The sequence below is a fragment of the Strigops habroptila genome, chromosome 1, assembly GCF_004027225.2.
Source record: "Strigops habroptila isolate Jane chromosome 1, bStrHab1.2.pri, whole genome shotgun sequence".
Taxonomy (NCBI): Eukaryota; Metazoa; Chordata; class Aves; order Psittaciformes; family Psittacidae; genus Strigops; species Strigops habroptila.
Genome location: NC_044277.2, coordinates 39,314,748 through 39,336,535, shown reverse-complemented (window position 1 = coordinate 39,336,535; position 21,788 = coordinate 39,314,748). Strand labels below are relative to the sequence as shown.

The 21,788-nt window shown below is 42.1% G+C and overlaps 2 protein-coding genes across 12 annotated transcripts in view; one reads left to right on the top strand and one right to left on the bottom strand.

The window, feature by feature from the left end:
• The window catches only part of PLAG1 (PLAG1 zinc finger), a 51,857-nt gene extending 45,222 nt beyond the window's left edge, over positions 1-6,635 (bottom strand). For 5 of the 6 annotated variants that reach the window (XM_030483386.1, XM_030483407.1, XM_030483377.1 and 2 more), the window contains exon 1: positions 6,406-6,635. The gene's annotated coding sequence lies outside the window, so the exon portion shown is untranslated. Of the gene's footprint in view, positions 1-5,484; positions 5,922-6,405 lie in introns of those variants that run through there. The other variant, XM_030483396.1, reaches the window with a different exon arrangement.
• A 116-nt stretch (positions 6,636-6,751) lies between these two features.
• Positions 6,752-20,626, top strand: CHCHD7 (coiled-coil-helix-coiled-coil-helix domain containing 7). Of its 6 annotated transcripts, XR_003991160.1 has the most exons (7): positions 6,752-6,956; positions 9,250-9,424; positions 12,088-12,563; positions 13,095-13,671; positions 18,607-18,681; positions 19,236-19,334; positions 20,140-20,626. XR_003991160.1 is itself a non-coding variant. In XM_030484337.1 (6 exons), the coding sequence occupies exons 4-6, from the start codon at positions 18,631-18,633 to the stop codon at positions 20,239-20,241; spliced, it is 252 nt and encodes an 83-aa protein (XP_030340197.1). In that variant the 5' UTR covers positions 6,783-6,956; positions 9,250-9,424; positions 12,088-13,671; positions 18,607-18,630; the 3' UTR covers positions 20,242-20,626. The 6 variants fall into 6 exon arrangements, 3 of the variants coding, with proteins under 3 accessions (XP_030340197.1, XP_030340203.1, XP_030340188.1); XM_030484337.1 differs by having other exon boundaries at positions 6,783-6,956; positions 12,088-13,671; XR_003991164.1 differs by lacking the exons at positions 12,088-12,563; positions 13,095-13,671 and having other exon boundaries at positions 6,772-6,956; positions 19,123-19,334.
• Positions 20,627-21,788: the final 1,162 nt, after the last annotated feature.

Below are 21,788 nucleotides of genomic sequence, written 5' to 3'. Positions count from 1 at the left end.
AGAGAGGAATTTAGCACATTAAGTGCAAAAGAAGATTATAGCAATTCAGTTCTCTATAACAGACACTTTCTGCACTTTTCCAAGTTCTTTTACATAGTTATTTCTTAATTGCATCTGATGACAATTCTAGGTTTTACTTTCCTGATTCCCATTTCACTTCTCGAAGCTGATTTGACCTATTTTACTTTGGAGTTTGGAGTTATTGTTCTGTGTATTATAGCCACACTTGTCTACATACATTTGTTTTATCTATCTCACTTTTTTGTTTTATACAAGTTCAGACCTGTTTGTTGGGGTTTTTTTTTTTTTGAGAGGATTTTTTGGGGGTTTTGTTTTGTTTTTTTATTTTTCCTTTAAACAAATAAAATAAGATTATGCACACTGGGCCACATTCTACTTCCTTTGTGCCCCCTTGTAAGTCTATTAAAACCACCATAGCTGGGCACGCATAAAATAGCCCATCGCTCTGGCCATGTATTTTAATGTATTTGACAAGGTATCTCTACACTATGGACAGACAGTGAATTAGGAAAGGGACAGAAGTTATTAGAAAGGCGGCTATAATAGGAACGGATTTATTTCTTCAACGTGAGAATAACAATATAAGCTTTCCCACTTTTCACTGTTAAGCATGTACTTACGCAGTCATCTCAAAACCCTGCTATGTACAGTGGTTAATTTTAATGCCATGATCCTACAGTAACTGTTTACAAGACACTTAGGGTCCACTTAAATATTAAAAATTTTATTATATCCTATGAGAAGGCCCCATACTTTATAACTATTATCACATAACTGTTTTTAAAAATATGTTATATCTTGTAAAAAATTTAACCCCCTCATCTAATTCTATTCATTTCTGCTAATTCGTCCTTCTAAGATGAGACAATAACAGGTGAACACTGATACTCAAGCAGACAAAAAACACTTTAACAAGCCAATCTAAATAAAAGTAAAACTGAACTTGCAGTAGTGGTGACCAGTTCTGTTCAATATTAGGCTTTCATAACTTGCCTACAATTAGAACTTTTCACATTTGATGTCTGGTGGACAACTATTCATTTAAAATGCATTAGTAACTGCAATCTATTGAGTTTCAGATAAAGGGTCACTATATTCCTTGAAAAATTAAAAATAAAATATAGGCAGCTGTATAAGTGATTATATTGGTAGTTAATCGATGTTTTACACTCAAATTACAAGTTCGTACAATTTAAAAATTAATATAAATTTAATTAAATTCTATACGTGATTTTTTTATTAGCAGGAAAAATACACAACCTTCTACTATGAAAATCTTCAGATAAATGAAAAAAAAAATCCCTTACACTTCAGAAATTTAAACATTTTACATTTGATCAATACAAAATGTTACTTTGTTCTAATATTTGAATTATTTTAAAATAGTTTTTTAAGGCTACCTAAACATTTGGTAATTGGTTAAAGATGCTTAACAGTTCAGTGGATAGACAACACACATTTCTTTCAAAAGCAATGTAAGCTAAATCCTCAGTAGTAGCAGGTATTTGGAGAGTATCTCCTTGAAAACAAGTGCTCTCTCACTTTGGTGGTGGTGGCTACTAGGTCCTTTTAACTCTACACTGATTTGAGAATGGTCTAATTGCTCTAATATATTTCACGTTTTCCAGAGTATCTCCCCTTTGTAAAGAGATAAACTTGTTCAAGAACCCTCCCAAAAGGTACTTTCTGACAAAACCTTGTTTTAAATATGTAAGAGGTTCTAGATACAAAAGTTAAAACACTCATGCTTTAGACTCTAAAGTAAAACATCTCTTTTAACAAAATAACCATGAACAGTTACAAACAGTGGTTTATTTAGAACATGAGCAGTGCCCTCTTTAACCCATTAATTTTAAAACACTTGCACTACCCTGAAAGGAGGAGACTTAAGGGCACCATTTTGACTGACTAGCTGCAGAGATGGACAACCATTAGAAATGCCTGCACTTTGTCTGCAGTTCCTTTTGGAATTACACAAACTTTAAAAAGTTTCTTAATTTAAATCTCAAAGTCCTACACTGGGAAACTCATTTTTCAGGGTAATCACCAAATGAAAAGTATACACCAAGAGACACTTGAACTAAGCATTCAAGAAAAGATGAATGCATGTCAATTTAGGTTCCTGTGTTTGCTGTACTGTTGTAGAATACTGTAATTATTAACTTTTAAGCATTATTGAATAGGAGTGGTAAGTGTCTGAGAAGGATTTTAATATATTTATAACTCCCCAGTTTACCTACAAAAAGTAGGGTAACTTTGGCAACAACAGCCCATCATATTTGTTTCCTCAGGTGTTTAGATTTTAGAAAATCTTGAAAAAATCATACTGAACAATGTATAGAATCAAAGCAACATATAATACAGATGATAATCTTAACTCTTAGAAGTAAAGAAGCTTTGAAAGTTACTTCTGATTTTATTAAACACCACATCATCCCTGCAAGAAGAATTCAGTTTTCTACAAAAAAGAGAGTGAGTTTGTAACAAACAATCCTAAACAACATTTATCTTCTGCTATTATTATCCCCATCTGGATTATACCTTAAAATTAAACCCAGTTTAGGAGAGTATCAAATTTTGTGAGAACACCCTTTCCTCCTCATCATCCCTATGTCCTGATTTTATACTGTGATTGGATACCTTGAATTTACTTTGTAATACATAACTGTAAGTCAAGAAAGACACTCTAGAACATGTGCTTCTTTCATGTTCTTACCAATGCCTATGCCTATTTTCAGCATTACAATATTAATGATTTAAAAGCTCTTAATTAGGTAAAAATGTACTAACACATTAAACACTTTACACTGATGGTCACAGTCACAGTATTTGAGGAGTTCTTAAATATTGCTTTTAGTACCATTAACTACTTTATTAATAAAGTTAGTTCTTCACATCTACTAGTATCTACCTACCCTGGTACATCAAAAACACCAACACATGGTGTGCTGCTATTAATTCATCAAATTTCTGTGCATTTCAGGATACTGTTACTTCAGTCAATAAAAAGAAGAGATCAATGTATGAAATATTTGGAAAGGAACTTTGAAGTATGAATTCTTTTTAACTATAAAAGAGATCTCTAAACCATAAAAAACAAGCATTGGAAAAATGTTAAATTTCATTCCTTTATACAAACTGATTAATCTGTCTTCCTTAATGAGCCCTTTTTTTTTCTAGCCTAAGAGTAGTTAATGTGATTTAATTTTCACAACTGTGAGTCACTGGAAAACTTTGAGATTTCTTCCAAAATCTCTAACCACAAGACTATCCTAGTCAACAACTACTATACAACAGCTTCTTTGGTCACACTTGCAGAAAAGGTACAGATCATTTGCAAACACATGCTATTCAACACAGAGAGCTATCACAACTGATACTCAACTTTCACAAGTTCAAAAAAAAACATTTGCTGAAATAGCCTCCCCACAAGTTCAGTACTCCATCTTCCCTCTTGAGAACCACATACCTGTATTCAATTTTTAATCTCAAATTAAATACAAAGACTACGAAAACAAGGCACATGTAAAGGAAACACCGTAACTCCACATAAAGATATCAAATTGCCATGTTAAGAGACTGCAAATTTCTTAAATAGAAAATGTCAGTGAAAATTAAGATACGTAGGGACAAGCAGAGCATTTCACATCATTATAGTCCAACATTTACAAGTTAAAAATTGAGCAAAAAAACTGTATCAGCCAGAACCCATGCTAAAAGCACGCATGCACGCACACATACACATGAAACTAGACCACAGTTAGGATGATTTTTCTTTTTTTAAACAAAGCCAGAAGCAACTCTTCCAAGTGATGCTATAATTACACAGCTGAGGTGTACTTGTAAAAAGCCCCTACTCTGGCCAAATAAAACCTACAGTTATTTTCACTATTTTCCAAACCTTTTGGGGCTGTTCAGAAAATTTAAGTATAGAACCAGCTCCACAATACTTTTCAACAAACTCAGGTGTCCCCAACAAAACTGAACTTATTCAAAGTAAAAATAATGCACTTTGCAACTTTTGCAAAATGTCTGTGAAATTGCCCTATGCACACAAGTCTCCTCCCAGGGAGCTCCTAGCCAGCAGAACAGCACCAGGTTTTAATATTAAACAACCTGAGACCATTTCATTTCTGTGACACCCATTCCAAAAAAACGCTCTCCAAAACGCAGCATTTTAATTGACACACCAAGAAAACTCCCCTGAAGACCTGCTACACACAAAAGAATTGCTTTGATCCAAACAAGTCTGCACGTTTTCCCCTATTATCCTGCCTTAATTTATCAGACCAGGGCCGATTTGATACCTTTCCATTACAAAAATAAACAACGAACCATCCCTCTGCTAGAGGCAGAGGTGCTGCAGAGGTGATGATAACCCTAGGAAAAGAGAAGCTGTCTCTTTAAAATGCCCTGCTATGTCCCTGATCCCACGTGGAACCAACATCAGCAGCACTTTCGCATTAACTTCAATGTGAGGCGAGATGAGGCATCATTATTTTACATAAATAAAACGAGGAGACTGCAGAACACATTCTTTGTAGGAGAAACAGGTGAACTGAACGTGACAGGGAAATCAGCAACCACCCGCAGAAGAGGTGCCCTGTGCCTGAGCCCTCTCTGCTTTCCCTATGGAGCATTACCTCAACTCCACACTACTCTGAAGAATTCGGTTTAAAGAGAGGAGGGAGCCACCAGGAAAACTGGAAATTCAAAGGCAACGAAAATGCACTTTATAAACCGGAAAGGTTTACTCTTTGCCTCACACATCCTAATTAGATCAGGAAAGTGACACTACAAAGGCATTACATTCCGGTCCGGGGAGGAAAAAAAAAAGAAAAAAAAGAAAAAAAAAGAAAAGGGGAGGGGGGGGGAATAAAAGAAAGAAAGAAAGAAAGAAAGAAAAATACAGAGGAAAAGAAGGGAGCCCCCACCTCCGCAAACCCCCCAAACATACAAAAAAGCATTTTAAAAGGAAGTTATAAAACAGCACATACAGCATTTATCTTATCTAGGATCACTCCACATTACCCCCAAGTTATGCACTTTCTGCACTATCATCTCCCCCTACCTCTCTCTCCTGAAAGGGATTTTCACGTTTTCTCATTGTCGGTGGCGAGTTATAAGAGGCTTTTGCCTTTTCAAAGAATTCATCAACAAAAAAAAATAATAAATATTAACTCCTTGCTCCCTGAAACCTTAAAACGGTCTCGGGAAGACACGGGTTTTATTCTGTTACCTTGAGGAAGAAAAGGGGGAGCAGCCCCGATTTTTAGGTATTTTTTGGCATTTTTTTCTGATTTTTATTTTGTTATATGCCTCAGTTCTCCCTCCATTTTGGTTGTTTATGATACTGACAACAAGCTGTCCCTGCTCTCTCTCTCTCTCTCTCTCTCTCTCCGGATCTCTCCTGCTTTCAGTTAGCAAACCCCCCTCCCCAATGCAACACGACTCAGCACTTACTTGGGTCCACACTTTTCTCTAAACACACACCGATGGGGAAGGGAAAAGCTTCTGGGCCACTCGGAGGGGGAGAGCAGGCAAATTCGTTTCTTTATTACGAAAAAAAAAACTTTTGTCCAAAAAACGACGGGAAAGGGGAGTCGAGTGCCCCAAAGTCACTCCGGATCCCCCCAAAGACGCAGCCGCCAGGTCCGGGGGACACCCCACGGGTAGCCGGGTCCACGGGGGAAATTTCTGTGCGAAATTCGGCCGGTTTGATGCGGGGGGCGAATTTATATTAATTTTTTCCCTCATTTTTCGGCACCGCGGTCTCTAATGTCTTCCGCTCCCTCTCGCCGCTCTCGCCGCTGTCATTGCATTCACAGCACAGGCTCCGGAGAGGCGAGGAGGGGAGGGGGCGGCCGCGCAGCTCCTGCTCCTGCCCCTGCCCCAATGCCGCGGCGCCGGCCCCGGCCCCAGCCCCGGCCCGCCGCGGGGGTCGGCGGCGGCGGGCACCCCGCGCCCTCCTGCCGTCCCCCGGGCAGACCGCTGCCTCGCCCGCTCGCTCGCGAACCAACATAGCGCCGCGGGGAGGGAGGGAGGGGAGGAGTGGAGGAAACTCCTGAGAGAGGGCTTTTTTTCCTCAAAATCATCTCTTTCTCCCTCCGAGGGAGGGGAAGGGGGGGGCACCGCTCGCCTCGCCTCCCCTCCCCGGCTCTTCCCCTCCGGGGGAGTCCGACGCGGGGCGGTGGGGGGCTGCGGGAGACGAGGGGGGGGAGAGGGATGGAAGGGAGGGATGGTTAACACAAACTTTTCCTCACTGCTCGCTGCTCCTCTCTCCTCTCCCCCCTCCTTCTCCTCCTCCCCCTTCATAATTTAAATAACCCTGATATTTCCCTGCTAAACCCCGGCGCCTGCCCCCCAAACCCGCAGCAGACTCACCGCGGGAGCCTCAGCATCCCCTCTGCGCCCCGTTTCCACCCTTTACAGTGTTCTCCGATTTTTCTGTAATTTTTTCCCCATATTTCGGGCTGGACGCGGCGGGCCTGGAAATTGTTTGCTTTCCCGTCTTTCCAGCAGCCATTGTAGTGTATGCGCTGCGGTGCAGCCCAGCCTGCCGCACACGCCGCGCCCACACCGCCCGCCGCCCACACGCACCGCGGGTTGGACGCCTCCCCCAGTCAGTCAGGGCCGCGGCCGCGCCCCGCCGCCGGCGCCTGCGGCCCGCGCCGCCCGCCCCGTTGGTGGAAGGAGGCGCCGCTCAAGGCCGGGGCGGTCCCGCCGCCGCCGCCATTGGCGGGCAGGCGCTGCCACTCAGCGCCGCCGGGGCGTGGGCGGCGGCGGCGCTGGGCCGGGGGGGAGCCGCGAGGCCGGGAGCGGGGTAGGCTGCGCCCATACTTAAGCGGGCTGCCCGAGCCGCTGACGTCTTTCGAATTGGAGACGGGCTGCCCCCCTCCCGCCCGGGGCTCCCGCGGACACGGCCGGGGATCGAGGTGAGTGCTGCCGCAGCCGACCCGCGCTGCCCGCCCGCCCGCCTACCGTTGCCTGCGGCCGGGCGCCGCTTCGCCTTCCCTGCCGGGAGAGGGGGAAGGCTCGCTCGCCTGTTCGCCTGGGCCCGGCGGCGGGGCCCGGGCACCGCTTGCTGGCGGCAGGTGGTGCTGAGGGGAGTCTGCGCGCGCGGCGGCCGTTGGGGCACCGGTGGCCGTTGGTGCTAACGGTCGTTCCCCGCGCGAGGCGGGCGGAGGGGCCCGGGGCTGGGCTGGGCTGTGAGGGGACAGAGCACCGCGCTCCTCCGGACAGCCGCCCCCGGCCCCGGCGGCGGGGCTGGGTGGTGGACGCCTGCTGTGGCCGTCCCGGTGGCGGCCTGCCCGCACCTGACTTGCCCCCCAGCCTTATGGAAGCTGAGCTGCGGGCTCAGCGGTGCCGAGCGTCCGGAGCCGCCGGCTGCCCCCTCCCGCCCCCCGCTCGTCCGCTGTAACAGCGATAAAAACTGTAAGGTTTTTATACGGCCTTCGCTCCGGGGTTTAAGGTTTAATTAGCTGGGCTGTATTGCAGCATAATTAGCAATTTTCTATGTATATATGCGTTTAAAAAAACTCAAACACTTTCAATGGGAGGAAGCCTATAGAAAAATATCCTGATGGTTTATGAATTGAAAAAGCCCTAGGGTTAAAGAGCGCTAGCAACAAATTCATTTCTCTATGGTACAGTTTACAACTGTTAATGTGTTAAAGCGTAATTAAGAACTGTGGCATAGACAAGCCTTTGGTTGTGGTTGGGTTCAGACCTGCAGTCAGCAAGCAGGAAGGGAAGCCTGTGCATGTGTAAGAACTGGAGGGGAAGGCTTGCTTCCTGCCCAACTGCTCATTCAATCACACTGCAGCGTTTCAGTGTGACCTGCTTGCCCTTCTAGCTGATAATGTTTCAAACCCTGAAGTACTTGGGAGCGGAGGAGGGAGGAACACGCGCAGGAGTGGTCAGACGTCTTTGGTAGCACTAAGTATGTTTAAGCTTTTGCCTACTTTAAAGCAGCTTCATGAGAACCTGAACTGCCTGTTCACTAAGTACCTATTTGATCTATTGTGTGCATTGTTCCTTAAACTGGGCATGGTTGCAGACTCTGGTAGTATAATCAAACTGAAAATGTTAATTGCAGCTTGTATAATGAACACTGATGGTGATGCATCTTATGACTCACAAATAGCCTCTCAGAGAGTGAGGCTGAAGTCAGTCTAGTACCGCACACCTTGAGGCATGTCTGCTTAGGTGGTACTTGCACCTCTAATACCAGAGTTACAACAGAGGCACAAAGCAATCTCTACAAATGTTCTGTCTGTCCTGCTGACTTAGATGAGCCATTGTGATATGCTGCTTTTGCTTTCTACTAATCCTCCCCTCCCTTCAAGTCTGAGGTGATGCTACTGTGTTCTACGTGTGCATGCTTCCATTTGAGTTGGAAGTGCCTGATCGAAAATCCTCTTACAGCCACAAAAAAAAAAAAAAACAACAAATGCTTGTCTGATCGGTAAAGTTAGCTTCGACGCTGGATAGTTCTCAAAGGGAGATGGAAGGGTTTCCTGATGCTGTTCTTTAAAAGGCCCATTTGTAGGAAACAAACATGTAGAATACAAAAAACCCCCAATACTTCAAGCACCAGGAAAGTATACTTGTACAAGGTGCAAAATCTTAGGGTTATTCACCTGGAATAGCTTACTCCTGCCCAAAGAAGAACCTTCATCTTGAGACAAAGCCATTAGGCCTTAGTTGACATAACTTTGCTATTTAGGAAGAGTATAACTGTGCACACTTAATAGAAACCCGTCTGCAAGTAAGGACCTGCCCTCCTGGTAAGGCATGATATACAATAAGTTAGAACTCAGGTGCGTAGGCAGCCTTGCGTCTGCTTCTTTAAGTTGCTTATAAGCAGGGATATCCCTAATGGCAAAATATGCTAACAATTTGAACAAAGAACCAAACATGTAGCTTGCAGGTATTAGCAGTTAATCAATAATACTAAGCTAAAAGGTAAACAGCTGTAAGAATCCTGATTAATACTAACCCATAGACTATCGTTGTAGCCTTGACCCAAGTGCGCAATAGGATAAGAAAACCACAAGTTATGTAACTTACCGAATTGTCTGAATGTATGCTTTAGATAAAATTACATCAAGATGAAAAGTAGGTATAAAAGAGCCCCTAAGATTTACTGTTCTTTGGACATGCATATGGAGGTTTGAACCCCCACATGCTCCTGGCACCAGTAAAGGTTTGTGCTTTGCTTTACAGTGCATACTGTGGAGTGATTTCTTTGAATCAAGTTGGCGAGCCAGGCAGGAGACTGTCTGTTTGGCTGTGAGACCCTCTGGGGCTGGGGATCCTCAGGGCACCCCTGGAGAATTCTCCGGAGAGACTCCCCGGTCTCCGTTGGATCATCGCAGGAACGGACAAGACCCTGAGACAGGTACGCAACTTCAAAGCACTACCTTACTTTGAAGGAAATTCTTAGTTTGTGATTTTGGGCTACCCATAAGTCATACACTGGGTGTTGCAGCACCAACGTGCTAGCGGTACACAGGTGCTTGGAGTTAGAGTCCCCATTGTTGTTTGTGTGGATTGCTGGTTAAAGTCCCACCTGCCCAGATTCCGGGCTGTAGTCCCGATTTGGCATGTGTGTGGGTAGAGGTTGGAATTTGTGCAATCTTAGCTGTTATCAGCCTGCTAACTTATTATGTATGGATATGTTTTAAGCGTTTGAATTTGGTACCCTGAATAACGTCTGTCTCACAGTAAATGCTACTCTGTTTTCTAGTCTATCTTTAAGCAGTGACTAAACGTATGTTGAAGAATCCATAGAGGATGGTGCTGTAGACTTGGTAGGATTATCACTCTACATTAAATGTAGAAAGTGTTCATCCATTTTTGTGTTATCTGTAATCAGTGTGCATTTCTTGGGAAATTTGATATGAGGGAAAGACAACCTGGTTTACGAAATCCAATTAGAAATAGTTCAGCATTTGCTGGTACAAGAGCTAGGTATTGAACTATAACTGCATGATACGGAATGAGTAAACGTATGTGAGAGACATACAATTAGGTATGAAGCGACTGTGGAGTTCCGATCCGCAGTTCTGTTCCCTCGTGAGGGAAACAGCCGGAGACAAATGAAGCGAAAGTAACATAGAGTGAGTGCACAAGTAACACAAGCACAATTGGGATGTGATATTATCACAAAGCAAGTGAAAATGGGAAACCAGGAAAGTCAAAATTTAATGCTAAAAGTCCCCTGGGATGCATCTTAACACACTGGAAGGAAATGGGGGAGGAAGCATGAGCAAAAAGGCATTGATAAAATATTGTAACTAGTGGTGGCCATTGTATGAATTGGAAGGGGGAGAAAAATGGCCAGAAAATGAATCCTTAAACTACGATATGATGCTACAGTTAGTGCCCTCCTTAGGAAGGGAAGGAAAGTGGCATGAAGTCCTGTACGCAGATACGTTTTTTCATGCTCAGACACCATCCAGAGTGGCAGAAAGAGTGTGGGATAAACATTGCATTCAAAGATCCATTTGTATTAACTCTAGAAAGAGAGAATAAGAAGCAAGGAGTAGGGAAGTTGAAGCGGTGTTGCTCATCATGCTCTATAGGCCACAAGTGCTTGAAATACAAGGAGGAGGGGCCTGAGGAAATGACAGAAGATTTTGTTAGTCCCAGGGAAACTGCAGAAAAAGCATTAACTCCTCCCCCATCTCTGGAGCATGGGTGACAAAAGGAGAGGGGAAGGCAACAAAACTCCCCCTCACCGTCCTTTTCGCCGCAAAGCAGGAGAATATGGGCCAAGTTGCGAGCTTGATCGGCTTCGCCTATAGTAAAAGATAAAGGCGTAATACAAGCCCCCCTTAGGGAAGCTGCGGGACCTGAGGGACCCATGAGGCTAAAGGTTAATTTCTCTATGGGAGACTTAGAAAGTTGGAAAGCGATAGCAAGGACCTATAGAGATAATCCCGCAGGCGTGGCAAAGAAATACACAACCTTCACTAAAGCCCTAGACCTGGATTGGGATGATACTGATTTAATGTTAGACGCACTGCAGCCAAGTTAGGTCAAACAATCACTCGTGACCATTGTGGCCTTGGGGAAATGAAACTATCAGGGAGATGGAAAAACTCAAGGTGCATGGAAAGAATCCTTTCGGGGTTGTAACATGAGGGCTCCTAGTAATAGGGTAAGGGCTAATCAGTGTGCTTTTTGTAAACAGGAAGGGCACTGGAAAAGGCAGTGTCCCAAATTGAGAAGGGAGGAGGGACATCTCCCATGCCTTGCTGAATTAGAAATAGAATAGGGGGGACCGGAGGATCAAACCCTGGCCGATCCCCCTGGCTGTAGTGAAGCTGGGGAAAGAAGACACAAATGTAGAATTTCTAGTAGACACCGGAGCTACATTTTCTGTGTTAAATCAACAGTTAGCTTTGATCGATAATGAGTCTTTAAATGTGACTGGGGAGACAGGCCAGTGACAGAAGGTACCATATATGCAATCTCTCCGATATAAAATGGGTACAATGATAGGAACGCACAAAATTTTATATATGCCAAATGCCCCAAAAGCGTTACTAGGACGGGATCTGTTAGAAAAGTTGGAAGCAGAGATCAAGCGTCAAAATGATGAAATACAAATTCAAGACGACCAGTTAATCAAAGTATTAAGTTTAGCTCTAATCCAGCCACAGGTAACAAAGCCGGTCCCCTTGGATATCTTGGATCAAGTCTATCCAGGAGTGTGGGCCAACAGAACACCCAGTAAGGCAAAGCATGCCAAACCCATCCAAGTAAGACTGAAGCCCGGGACCCAACCAGTAAGAAACAATACCCCCTCCAACTAGAAGACAGGAAAGGAATTAAACTTATAATAGATTCTTTTCTGAAATTTGGCCCTTTAGTAGCATGTGAATCCGAATACAACACCCCCGTTTTGCCAATCCAGAAACCAGATGGAAAAGTTATTGATTAGTACAAGACTAAGAGCTATCAATAAAATAGTAGAAGATCTTCATCTCGTAGTGGCCAACCCTTACACTTTGTTAACAAAACTGAAAGAGAATCTTGTTTGGTTTACTGTTTTAGACTTAAAAGATGCCTTCTTCTGCCTGCCCTTGGAGCCAGAGAGCCAAAAATTGTTTGCTTTTGAATGGGAAAATCTGGAGCCAGGTTGGAAATCCCAACTCACCTGGACCATGTTACCCCAAGGCTTCAAAAATAGCCCAACATTATTTGGAAACCAACTGGTGAAAGACCTTGAGGACTGACTGGATGGCACCCACTGGGGAAGGAGTTTTGCTCCAATATGTAGATGACCTATTGATAGCCACTGAAACCTTAAACAGCTGTAGGGAGTGGACAGTAAGCCTCTTAAATTTTCTTGGACTTAAAGGATATAAGGTATCTCAGCAAAAGGCACAAATAATGAAGCAAGAAGACACCTACCAGGGATATGAGGTCTCAGGGGCAGTGGAAATTAGGACAAGAATGCAAAGAGACAATCTGCCAAACTCTTCAGCCCAGGACACCTAAGGAACTTTGGATGCTTCTCGGGATGACAGGTTGGTGTCGACTCTGGATCTATAATTATGGCGTATTAGTAAAACCCCTATACCAATTGCTGCAAACAGAAATGAGGGAATTACAGTGGACTGGGGAAGGAAAATGAGCATTTAATGAATTGAAGAAGGAATTAATGAGGGCCCCAGCCCTCAGACTCCCAGATGTCACCAAACTCTTTTGGTTATTTTCACATGAGAGACAAGGCATAGCCCTCAGGGTCCTAGCTCAAAATACAGAACCCTACAAAAGAACTGTAACTTACTTCTCAAAGCAACTAGATGAAATAAGCAAAGGATGGCCTGGATGCTTACAGACAGTGACAGCCGTGGTCCTAAACATCCAGGAAGCTCAAAGATTCACTATCGGACAAAAGATGACTGTCCTGGTATCACTGTATCTGTGGTACTGGAACAAAAAGGGGGGCACTGGCTGTCCCCCTCTCTGTTCCTTAAGTACCAAGCAATATTGGTAGAACAAGATGATGTAGATATAGTCACTACTAATGTCAACCCAGCCTCTTTCCTCAACAGTGCCACAGCCATTGGGGAACCGGTAACTCATGACTGCCTACAAACCATTGAAGCCACTTACTCAAGCCAGCCTGATTTAAAAGAAGAACCCTTGCCGGGAATGGGAACCTGGTTCACTGACGGAAGCAACTCTGTTAAAAATGGAGTTCAGAAAGCAGGATATGCTGTAACCACTACTCAGCGAACCATTGAAGCCCGAGCCCTCCCAGTGGGAACATCGGCGCAAAAAGCCAAAACTATTGCTCTAACAAGAGCACTAGAATTAGCCAATGGAAGAGATGTTAATATTTGGACAGACTCAAAATACGCGTCTGGAGTAGTTCACGCCCATGGGGCTGTGTGGAAAGAGCGTGGGCTTTTGACGTCTCACGGAAAACAAATCAAGCGCTCTGCGGAAATACTGAGGCTTCTTGAAGCTATAAAATTACCGAATCGAGTGGCAGTGATGCACTGCAGAGGACACCAAAGGGGTGACACGGCTCAGGAAAAAGGGAACTGACTGGCAGATCTAGAGGCAAAAAGAGAGGCAGAAGAAGGAGAGGTAAACCTACTGGCCATAATACCAGATAGAAAAATAGTAAGTATTAATTCTGAAATTTCTTATTCAAAGGAAGATTTAAAACTAGCTCAGGATTTAAAAGCACAACTGAAAAATAAAATGTATGTTCTTCCTGAAGGGCAAATAGTGGTGCCAGAATGAATATTATGGAAAATAGTTCAAGAAGAACATAATAAGGCACACTGGGGAGCAGATGCCCTATATGATAGTTTAAAGAGACGGATAGTGGGATGTAACCTGTACACCACAGTAATAGAAATTACAAAACAATGCAAACTCTGTCTCCATAATCACCCCCAGACTACTAGTAAACCCAATTTAGGGACAATTGGGAAGGGCAATCTCCCTGAACAATAGTGGCAAATTGATTTCTCTGAACTACCCAGAAAAGGGAGGTACAGGTGCCTTTTAGTACTAACAGATACCTTCTCTGGCTGACGGGAGGCCTTTCCAGCCCAGAGCAACAAGGCTCAAGAAGTAACAAAGGTGCTCCTTAACGAAATAATCCCCAGATTTGGAGTACCAGCAACCATATCTTCAGAGGTACTCATTTTTGTGCACAAATTGTACAGCAAATCAGTCAGATATTACAAATTGATTGGCAGTTACATACCCCTTATCAACCACAGGCTAGTGGGCAGGTAGAGAAGATGAATCATTTGATTAAACAACAATTAGCAAAGATTTGTCAAGAAGCTAATTTAAACTGGAGTCAAGCATTACCTCTAGCCTTGTTGTGGATAAGGGTTAAACAGCGATTAAAAGAGAAACTAAGCTGTTTTGAAATGCTTTATGGGCGAACATATACTGTACAATATCAAGGGGAAGACTGAAACGAGGGTGCGGTTATGAAAACAGTATATACTTTCCTGACTATAAGCAGTCACTCAACTACTCACAAAGAATGGGAAAACTTACAACCCTCCCCTATATTTACCAAAAGGGGTTCCCAACTTGTCACTCTGGCATGCCAATTTGAGGCAAATTCGCCCGCATGGCCAGTTATTATGGTGAACCTTTATGCAATACCAAGCCAAAATCCAGACTTCACCCTGTCTGTATCCTGCATGAGTGCAGAGTGTTCATACTCTTTTAACATCCAAGAAGACAGCATTTTATCCTGTATAGGATATTTGGTAGAGAACCAAAAATGGAGACGAGCCTCTAGATGAATTAACATTAAAATACCACAAGATCAGTCCACTATGATAATACCCTTTAGTAAAGATATGCCAATGGTCCAAATAAGTACCCATGAAGACCCTAAACAGGTAACAGATCCCTCTAATCCTACTACATCAAAAGAGAAAAGGTCCATCCTAGGACACCATAAATGTAATTTGAGTCTTTCGCTTGGGGGAAGGATAGAAGGGGCGATTTATTTACGATACACGGTTGGAAATGATATTCAAGAGGTACCTGTAAGAACTCCCTTGGATGAATACTCCCCAACAATATCTGTTAATAACATCCAAACCCGGATATGTGCACAAAGATATGGAAACATATTCTATCTTAAACTCTTTTTAAAAGCCTTAAAAACTATACCCGTGAGTTTACAATATCCTGAATAGGACAAGATCAAATTCTAGCTGACTGTTCTTATAGGGAAACCTGCAGACTTAATCTTACAGTGACTGGACTAAATACTCTAGCATTTAACTGGACACAAGGACTGGATGGAATATCCCTTAGGCTGAGAGTGGGAGTCATCAGACTCACCACACCTACTCCCTTCTCCCCTTCAGAATGCGCAGTCAAATATCACAATATCTTATTGGCGGGACCTCATGTAGTAAGGCAATCAAATGAACAAAAATTGGTGCTAGGCCCCAAATACTCTTTAAAGAAAGTGTTGGTAAGGCTACAAGCTGGTATCTTAACCATAAAATTGTAATGTAAACCTTTTATTAACCAAAACTTTGTAGGATGGGGAGCCTGTATTCAGTCTAGAATACTCCGTGCTAGACATAGAACGGACTTGATGGGATGGTTCATATCTGGAATGGGAGTCTTAAAACTCCTTTGATCAAGAAGTCTTAGTAACTAAATTAAGCACAGTCATCTCGAGTTAGGAAATCTAGAAATTCCCCGCATATCATCTCTCCTTACCATTGCCGAAACACAGCAGTTGGTAAGTGATCTTACAACAGTGTTAGCAGAACACAGCTCTCAGGACCTATATCACATTACTAATTTTATAGGGAATTTGCAAGGAAATGTGTCCCTAGCTTTAGGCTGTAGTCAGTCACAACTTTGGTTACAATCTGTTGCAGCGGCTATTATTAGGGAAGGAGAAACAGGACTTTTTCCACAAGAGGTAGGAGCAATTATTGCTAGAAATCATACTACCACTGATTTTGAGAAAACATATCAAGCGTGGTGGAAACTAGTAAATTTCACGTATAACCCCTTTCAGAGGGAAATTACTGCTTTTGTGTTGGCAACTGAACATGCCAAAGTATTAGATACATTTCCTGTATTGTCTCTAGGGACCATACACCAAGGTGTTGTAGTGAGACTGATGGGACACAATGTATGGGCAAAATCTAACCCTAAGACCCAAAGCTGCCAAACTATAAGCATAGAGGCTTGTAGTCCAAGAGAACAGTTAGGGTTTATCTGTGAAAATGCTATAACTGGAAATGAAGATCTCTGTCTTGATACTGAAGATAGCACTTGCATTATTGAAATGATCTCTGTCACTCATGCAGGCTCCCAAGTGTATTATATTGAAAAGGGATGTGCTTGTTTAAGAACTGTGTGTGAGAATGTAACGATAACTGTATTGAAGAAACAAATGCTACCAACTTTTGTGTGTGTAATTTCACCAAAATCATTGGATGTGATTTTAATTATACCATCCCTGTAACCACTAATCAACTAATACAAGATAACTATATGTTATGCCACATTATACCTGTCCTACAAATTGGACAGAAAAATAGAAATGCCAAAGAAGATGTTGTATCAACCAGAACTCGAGAAGATGATACACCAGGTCAATGGAGCTTCCCACTGAGCAGTATGGACTGTTAAGCACAGTGTAGAAGAAATAAAAGAAATCATCACTGACATCAAGACAAGTGGAGAACACTACTGGGGGGAAATTTTCTTGGGAGGGACAAAATGGCAATCTCCTACGGCAACTTTTTAATTTTCTGGTCCACCCCAGTCTTATGCTAATACTGACTACGGCTTTATTAACTATTGTTAATTTGTGGATATGGTGGAAAGTTTGTACAGTAGCTCAACAAGTGTACATACTATAGACCATGCAAAAGAATTTGCACAATTTTGAAGAAAAGGGGGGATTGAGACCAAGCCATTAGGCCTTAGTTGACGTAACTTTGCTATTTAGGAAGAGTATGACCGTGCACACTTAATAGAAACCTGTCTGCAAGTAAGGACCTGCCCTCCTGGTAGGGCATGATATACAATAAGTTAGAACTCTAGTACGTAGGCAGCATTGCATCTGCTTCTGTAAGTTGCTTATAAGCAGGGACACCCCTAATGGCAAAATACGATAACAACTTGAACAAAGAACCAAGCATGTAGCTCACAGGTATTAGCAGTTAATCAATAATACTAAGCTAAAAGGTAAACAGCTGTAAGAATCCTGATTAATACTAACCCATAGACTGTCATTGTAGCCTTGACCCAAGTGCGCAATAGGATAAGAAAACCACAAGTTATGTAACTTATCAAATTGTCTGAATGTATGCTTTAGATAAAATTGTATCAAGATGAAAAGTTGGAATAAAAGAGCCCTTAAGATTTACTGTTCTTTGGACATGCATATGGAGGTTTGAACCCCCACACGCTCCTGGCACCAGTAAAGGTTTGTGCTTTGCTTTACAGTGCATACTGTGGAGTGATTTCTTTGAATCAATCTAAAACACTGTTTTCTGTCTATGAGCTAGTAAGAGCAGTATTTGCTTTTTTGTTTGTTTGCTGGTATCAAGCAAAACTGGCTTTTTAATGCAGATTTGCAGTTATCAGTCTCTTATGTGAACAGAAACAGGTCTAAGATCAGAATTAGCAGCAATGTTTTTAGGAAAGCCCCAATAAGATCAAGCAAGGATGTTCTTCAGCAGTTTCCTTGATCAGCTGTACTTTAGTTTGCTGCAATGACAGTCATCTGGTCAACATTATTTTTTGTTAGATTTAGTGTTTGTTTGGAACAAATACCTGCATGGCCATATGTGTGCCTGAGGCAATGTATAGGAAGTTGTAAAGGGAATGAGGGTCTGCTGTTCATCTTGATGTCATCATCTTGGATCAGTTTAGGTTCTTGGCACTGAACTCTGTCTCAAGCTTACAGTTCCTGGAATCACTGTCAAACTACTAAACTGGTGAAAAATATAATTCAAGCTGTCATACGCAGTCTGAGTGGGTCTGGTCCCTCCTTGCGGTGAAACCATTTCTTTTTCTGTTAAATAAGATCTGATACAGCAGCACAGGAGGTGGTTGGGTGCTTGTTACACCTGGGAGAGCTCAGTGAAGATACAGATGTGATCTAGCGAAGGAGTAGCCACAAATCTGAACAAGTTTACTTGTACGTTGCTCCCACACACTATTAATTGAAGTGTCTACAGTGTGTTGGCTGTGAACAGCTTCTGTGGAGATGTTTCTCCTAGACACAGTCACTTCCTCAGTGATATGACAGGCTGGTGTAAGAGTCACTGCAGTGGTTCTATTCTCTTAGGAATTTGTTAGGGAGTAAGCAGTCTTGGTGACAGGCTAAACTTGCTGGAGTTGTCTTGCTGCTAGTGCTTTTGAAGTAACATTTTGCAGAGTGGTGGTGGTGGTGGTGGTTTGTTGTTTGGTTGTCTTTTTTAAGACAACCAAACTGTATGTTATTGGAGGGCCTCTATTACATGCTGAAGCCCAGACTTTATCCTGAGTTACTATTGAAAGTGGATACTTAACCTGTTTCTTTTTTATTTCTAGCTAAGGTACGAGTGTCTGTCCAGAATGTCCAGGCATGCACAACTTAGAGACCATGATGTAAATCCATGTGTAGCGGTAAGATGATCAAATTGTGACTTGTTTGTATGTTTTAAAGTTAAACAGTACGATTTCTAGAGGATTTTTTTTTTATGGGTTGCACTCTTACATTGGCATTTTGCGTTAAAAGTTTCTTAAAGAGTCTGAAGATGGGAAAAATCATGCATTATAGTAAGTGTGAAATAACAAGTAATTCCTCATAAATAGGAATAGAACAGCTGATAACAATCTCTTCAATTTTCTGTCCTTAAAACCAGAGCCTGAAATCCTGGTTAGACAAGCTTGGTTGATTTTTTAAAGTCTTTTGTGAGTTATACCACGCATCTTTGTAAACAACTCTTCTATGGATGCTATCCTTACTATTTAAAGATCACTAATGTCTGTTTTCTTTAAATGAAGTCATTGCTTGGAATTACTGATCATCCTTTGTGATAGATGTTCCTCTGCTCTCTTTGATAGTATTCTTTCATCTGAGAAGCTGCCTCCTATCTTCATTCTGGGATTTGTTAGAATTTTTAGACATTGAGTACAGTAACTTCCCTCAGCCCTGAACTATGTTTTCCCTGTTAAAGGAAACAGATGCCTCTAATAAATGTATGGATGACAACAACTATAACAAGGATAAGTGTACTGCTTATTTTTTGAAGTACAGAAACTGCAGAAAATTCTGGGTAAGCACAGTAGATTTTCTAAATTTTACTCCATGTAAAACCTTGCTTTAAGTACATTACTTCTGACACACTGCCTTCTGAACTCTGCAAACTAAGTGCTGACCGCTACTGTTTTTACAGTGACTTGCAGGCCTAGGTAGTCTCAGTATGTACTGCTGGAAGATTTAAGCAGATGCACATCAAAGTACTTCACTTGGTTCTCTTAAGTTTACCCTCTTGGATTTATGAGTCTGTGTTTTTGCAGTACCTGATAATATTTCCCTCTGAATTTGAGTCTCATGTTTCTAGTAATAAGTTTTGTTTTAAATGGATGTAATGAAAAAAATTCTGAGGCAAGTTCCCTTTTTTTCCATTGGTTTGGGTCATGTTTACTTGAACCTAAGATAAAGCTTAGGAAGAGTTCATTCTTATTTGGTGGTGTCCTTATTTCCTTCTCTCTTGTGGTAGAGAAGCATCATGAGGAACTATGTGCAGTTAAACTGTTCTCTATTTTCTTTTCGTATGCCATAGTACTAAAGAGTCTTCTATCTTAGCCTTGCACAAACTACCAAAAAAATATTTACAGATGTTAGTCTGACATAGTGAAATTACAGTATTCCCATTACACTATTTTCTGAAGCAGCAAGGTAAACTATCAGATTTCTTCAATTAAATACTAGCACATTTAGTTATCAGCTAATCAGACTTAGAGTATCAGGCTCTAGATATATAAAGAGTGCTTCTATTAAAGAATCTTATTCATTCAGAGCTCAGAGGCAGAGACCTCTGAGAAATCTGTGTTCTAATGGTCACTTTCTATTTTCAGCATGCCATTATGATGCAAAGGAGAAGAAATGGTGTGAAACCAGAGATGCCCTCAGCAGAAGAGAGAAAGAAAATGTTGGAATCAATGGGGAAGCCCTACTGACTAGAAGCTTGCATTGCTTGACTGTTTTCACCATACATAGGAAATCTACCAGCAGCAAGTTTACCTTTCATGAACTGGACTTTACAGTTGCCATATCTTGGATTAAAATAAGCTCCTAAATTTTGAAATGCGTGAACTTTCTAGGATAAAACTTCTTGGTTTTATACTTCCTGTCTTGAGAACTTGGCCTCTCACTGGAAGACACAGTATTGACACAACTTACATCTAGGTACTTTGGAAGTAGAAACTAACTTGCTAAATATAAAATTAATGGGACTCACAGAAAATCTGTTTGAAAGGAGGGGGCTGGTGAGTGTTGCTGTGTAGTTCTAATGATGGAGCAGGTTAAGAGACTGGTATGTGCAACGTGTTTCTGCTATCCAGCTATTCTGCCTAGTAGTGCATGTTTACCGTGTGTGATCTTACCGCTATTTTCACGAGTTGTATTCTGTGTTCCCAGTTTAAATAAGACCATTCATGAACTAAAATCCCAAATCCAACAAGCTTGTCATTAAGTCTGCCACTGCACTCATCAGTGAGAGCAGAAGCTTGCAATAAATCAGATTTGCTTGTTAGGAGGTTAGACAGATTGATGAAAATAGAACTGAACTCCTTGGGTCTGAACTGAATGGTATCATCTGTGGATAGTAAATAGATACTTCACTGGTGGGCATGTGGGAGGGACTTGTAGATGTGTAAACATATACTGAGTGACACGGCAGGTTTAACTATAGTACATCTCTAAGACTCTGGACAGCTGAAGCCCTAGATTTGGAAATGCTTACTCATACAAGACTATCAAAGCTCAGTTTGAACAGGTACTTTAATCTTAAGTTAGACTGATTCCTTAACTAAACTGAGGGCAAATGAGTTGCTGTCTAGTGGAAACACTGTTTTGTTACCTCTAGTACCTTCTGGTGTCTTGGCTTAAAAGCTTGTACCCTGTGGTAAATCAAAAAAAACACTGTCATGAGCTCAAGTTGCATGTGAAATCCTTTAGGACTCACTGCAATCAAGTTGGCAGAACTCTGGCTGACCTCGTGGAGGATGGTGTAAAAGTGTTGTATCTCTATTTAGACTGTTTTGGAAAGACTTCATGGCTTCCTGTTTCTCCTGTCTGGCTTGTCTTGTTTCTTTCCACTGGAGGCCTATTTCTATGCTAGTGGGATTTTTATGCTGTTTCCACCTTCCCCCTTGTTATTCGACCTGACTAGCAACAATCGGAGATCTGCTTTTGCTCCTCCCTCTTCTTTCTGTCTGTTGTATTCCCCTTGTACATCTGAGTTTTGAAATGGATTGATCATACCCTTTCTGTTACTGGAAGGAGTGTGTAACTATGCTTTTTGAGTTCTCCGAACATGGCTGTACAGCCTCCAAGCCATGTCACAAGTTCCCTGGTCAGTTCCTGGCAAGCGAAATAGACTTTTTTCAATCAAGATCATCAGATTCTTTATTTTAAATTACTTCCTCTGCACCTAAAATTCAAACTTTGCTGGTTTTTTTTTTTTTCTTTTGTTTTTTTTTTTTTTGGTGTGTGTGTGTAACGG

Excerpts from the sequence above, each read along its gene's own strand:
- CHCHD7 (XM_030484343.1), top strand. The coding sequence starts at position 18,631 with ATGTCCAGGCATGCACAACTTAGAGACCATGATGTAAATCCATGTGTA. Across the intron at positions 18,682-19,235 it reads ATGTAAATCCATGTGTAGCG|GAAACAGATGCCTCTAATAA; the intron begins GTAAGATGATCA and ends TCCCTGTTAAAG. Across the intron at positions 19,335-20,139 it reads GAAACTGCAGAAAATTCTGG|CATGCCATTATGATGCAAAG; the intron begins GTAAGCACAGTA and ends TTCTATTTTCAG.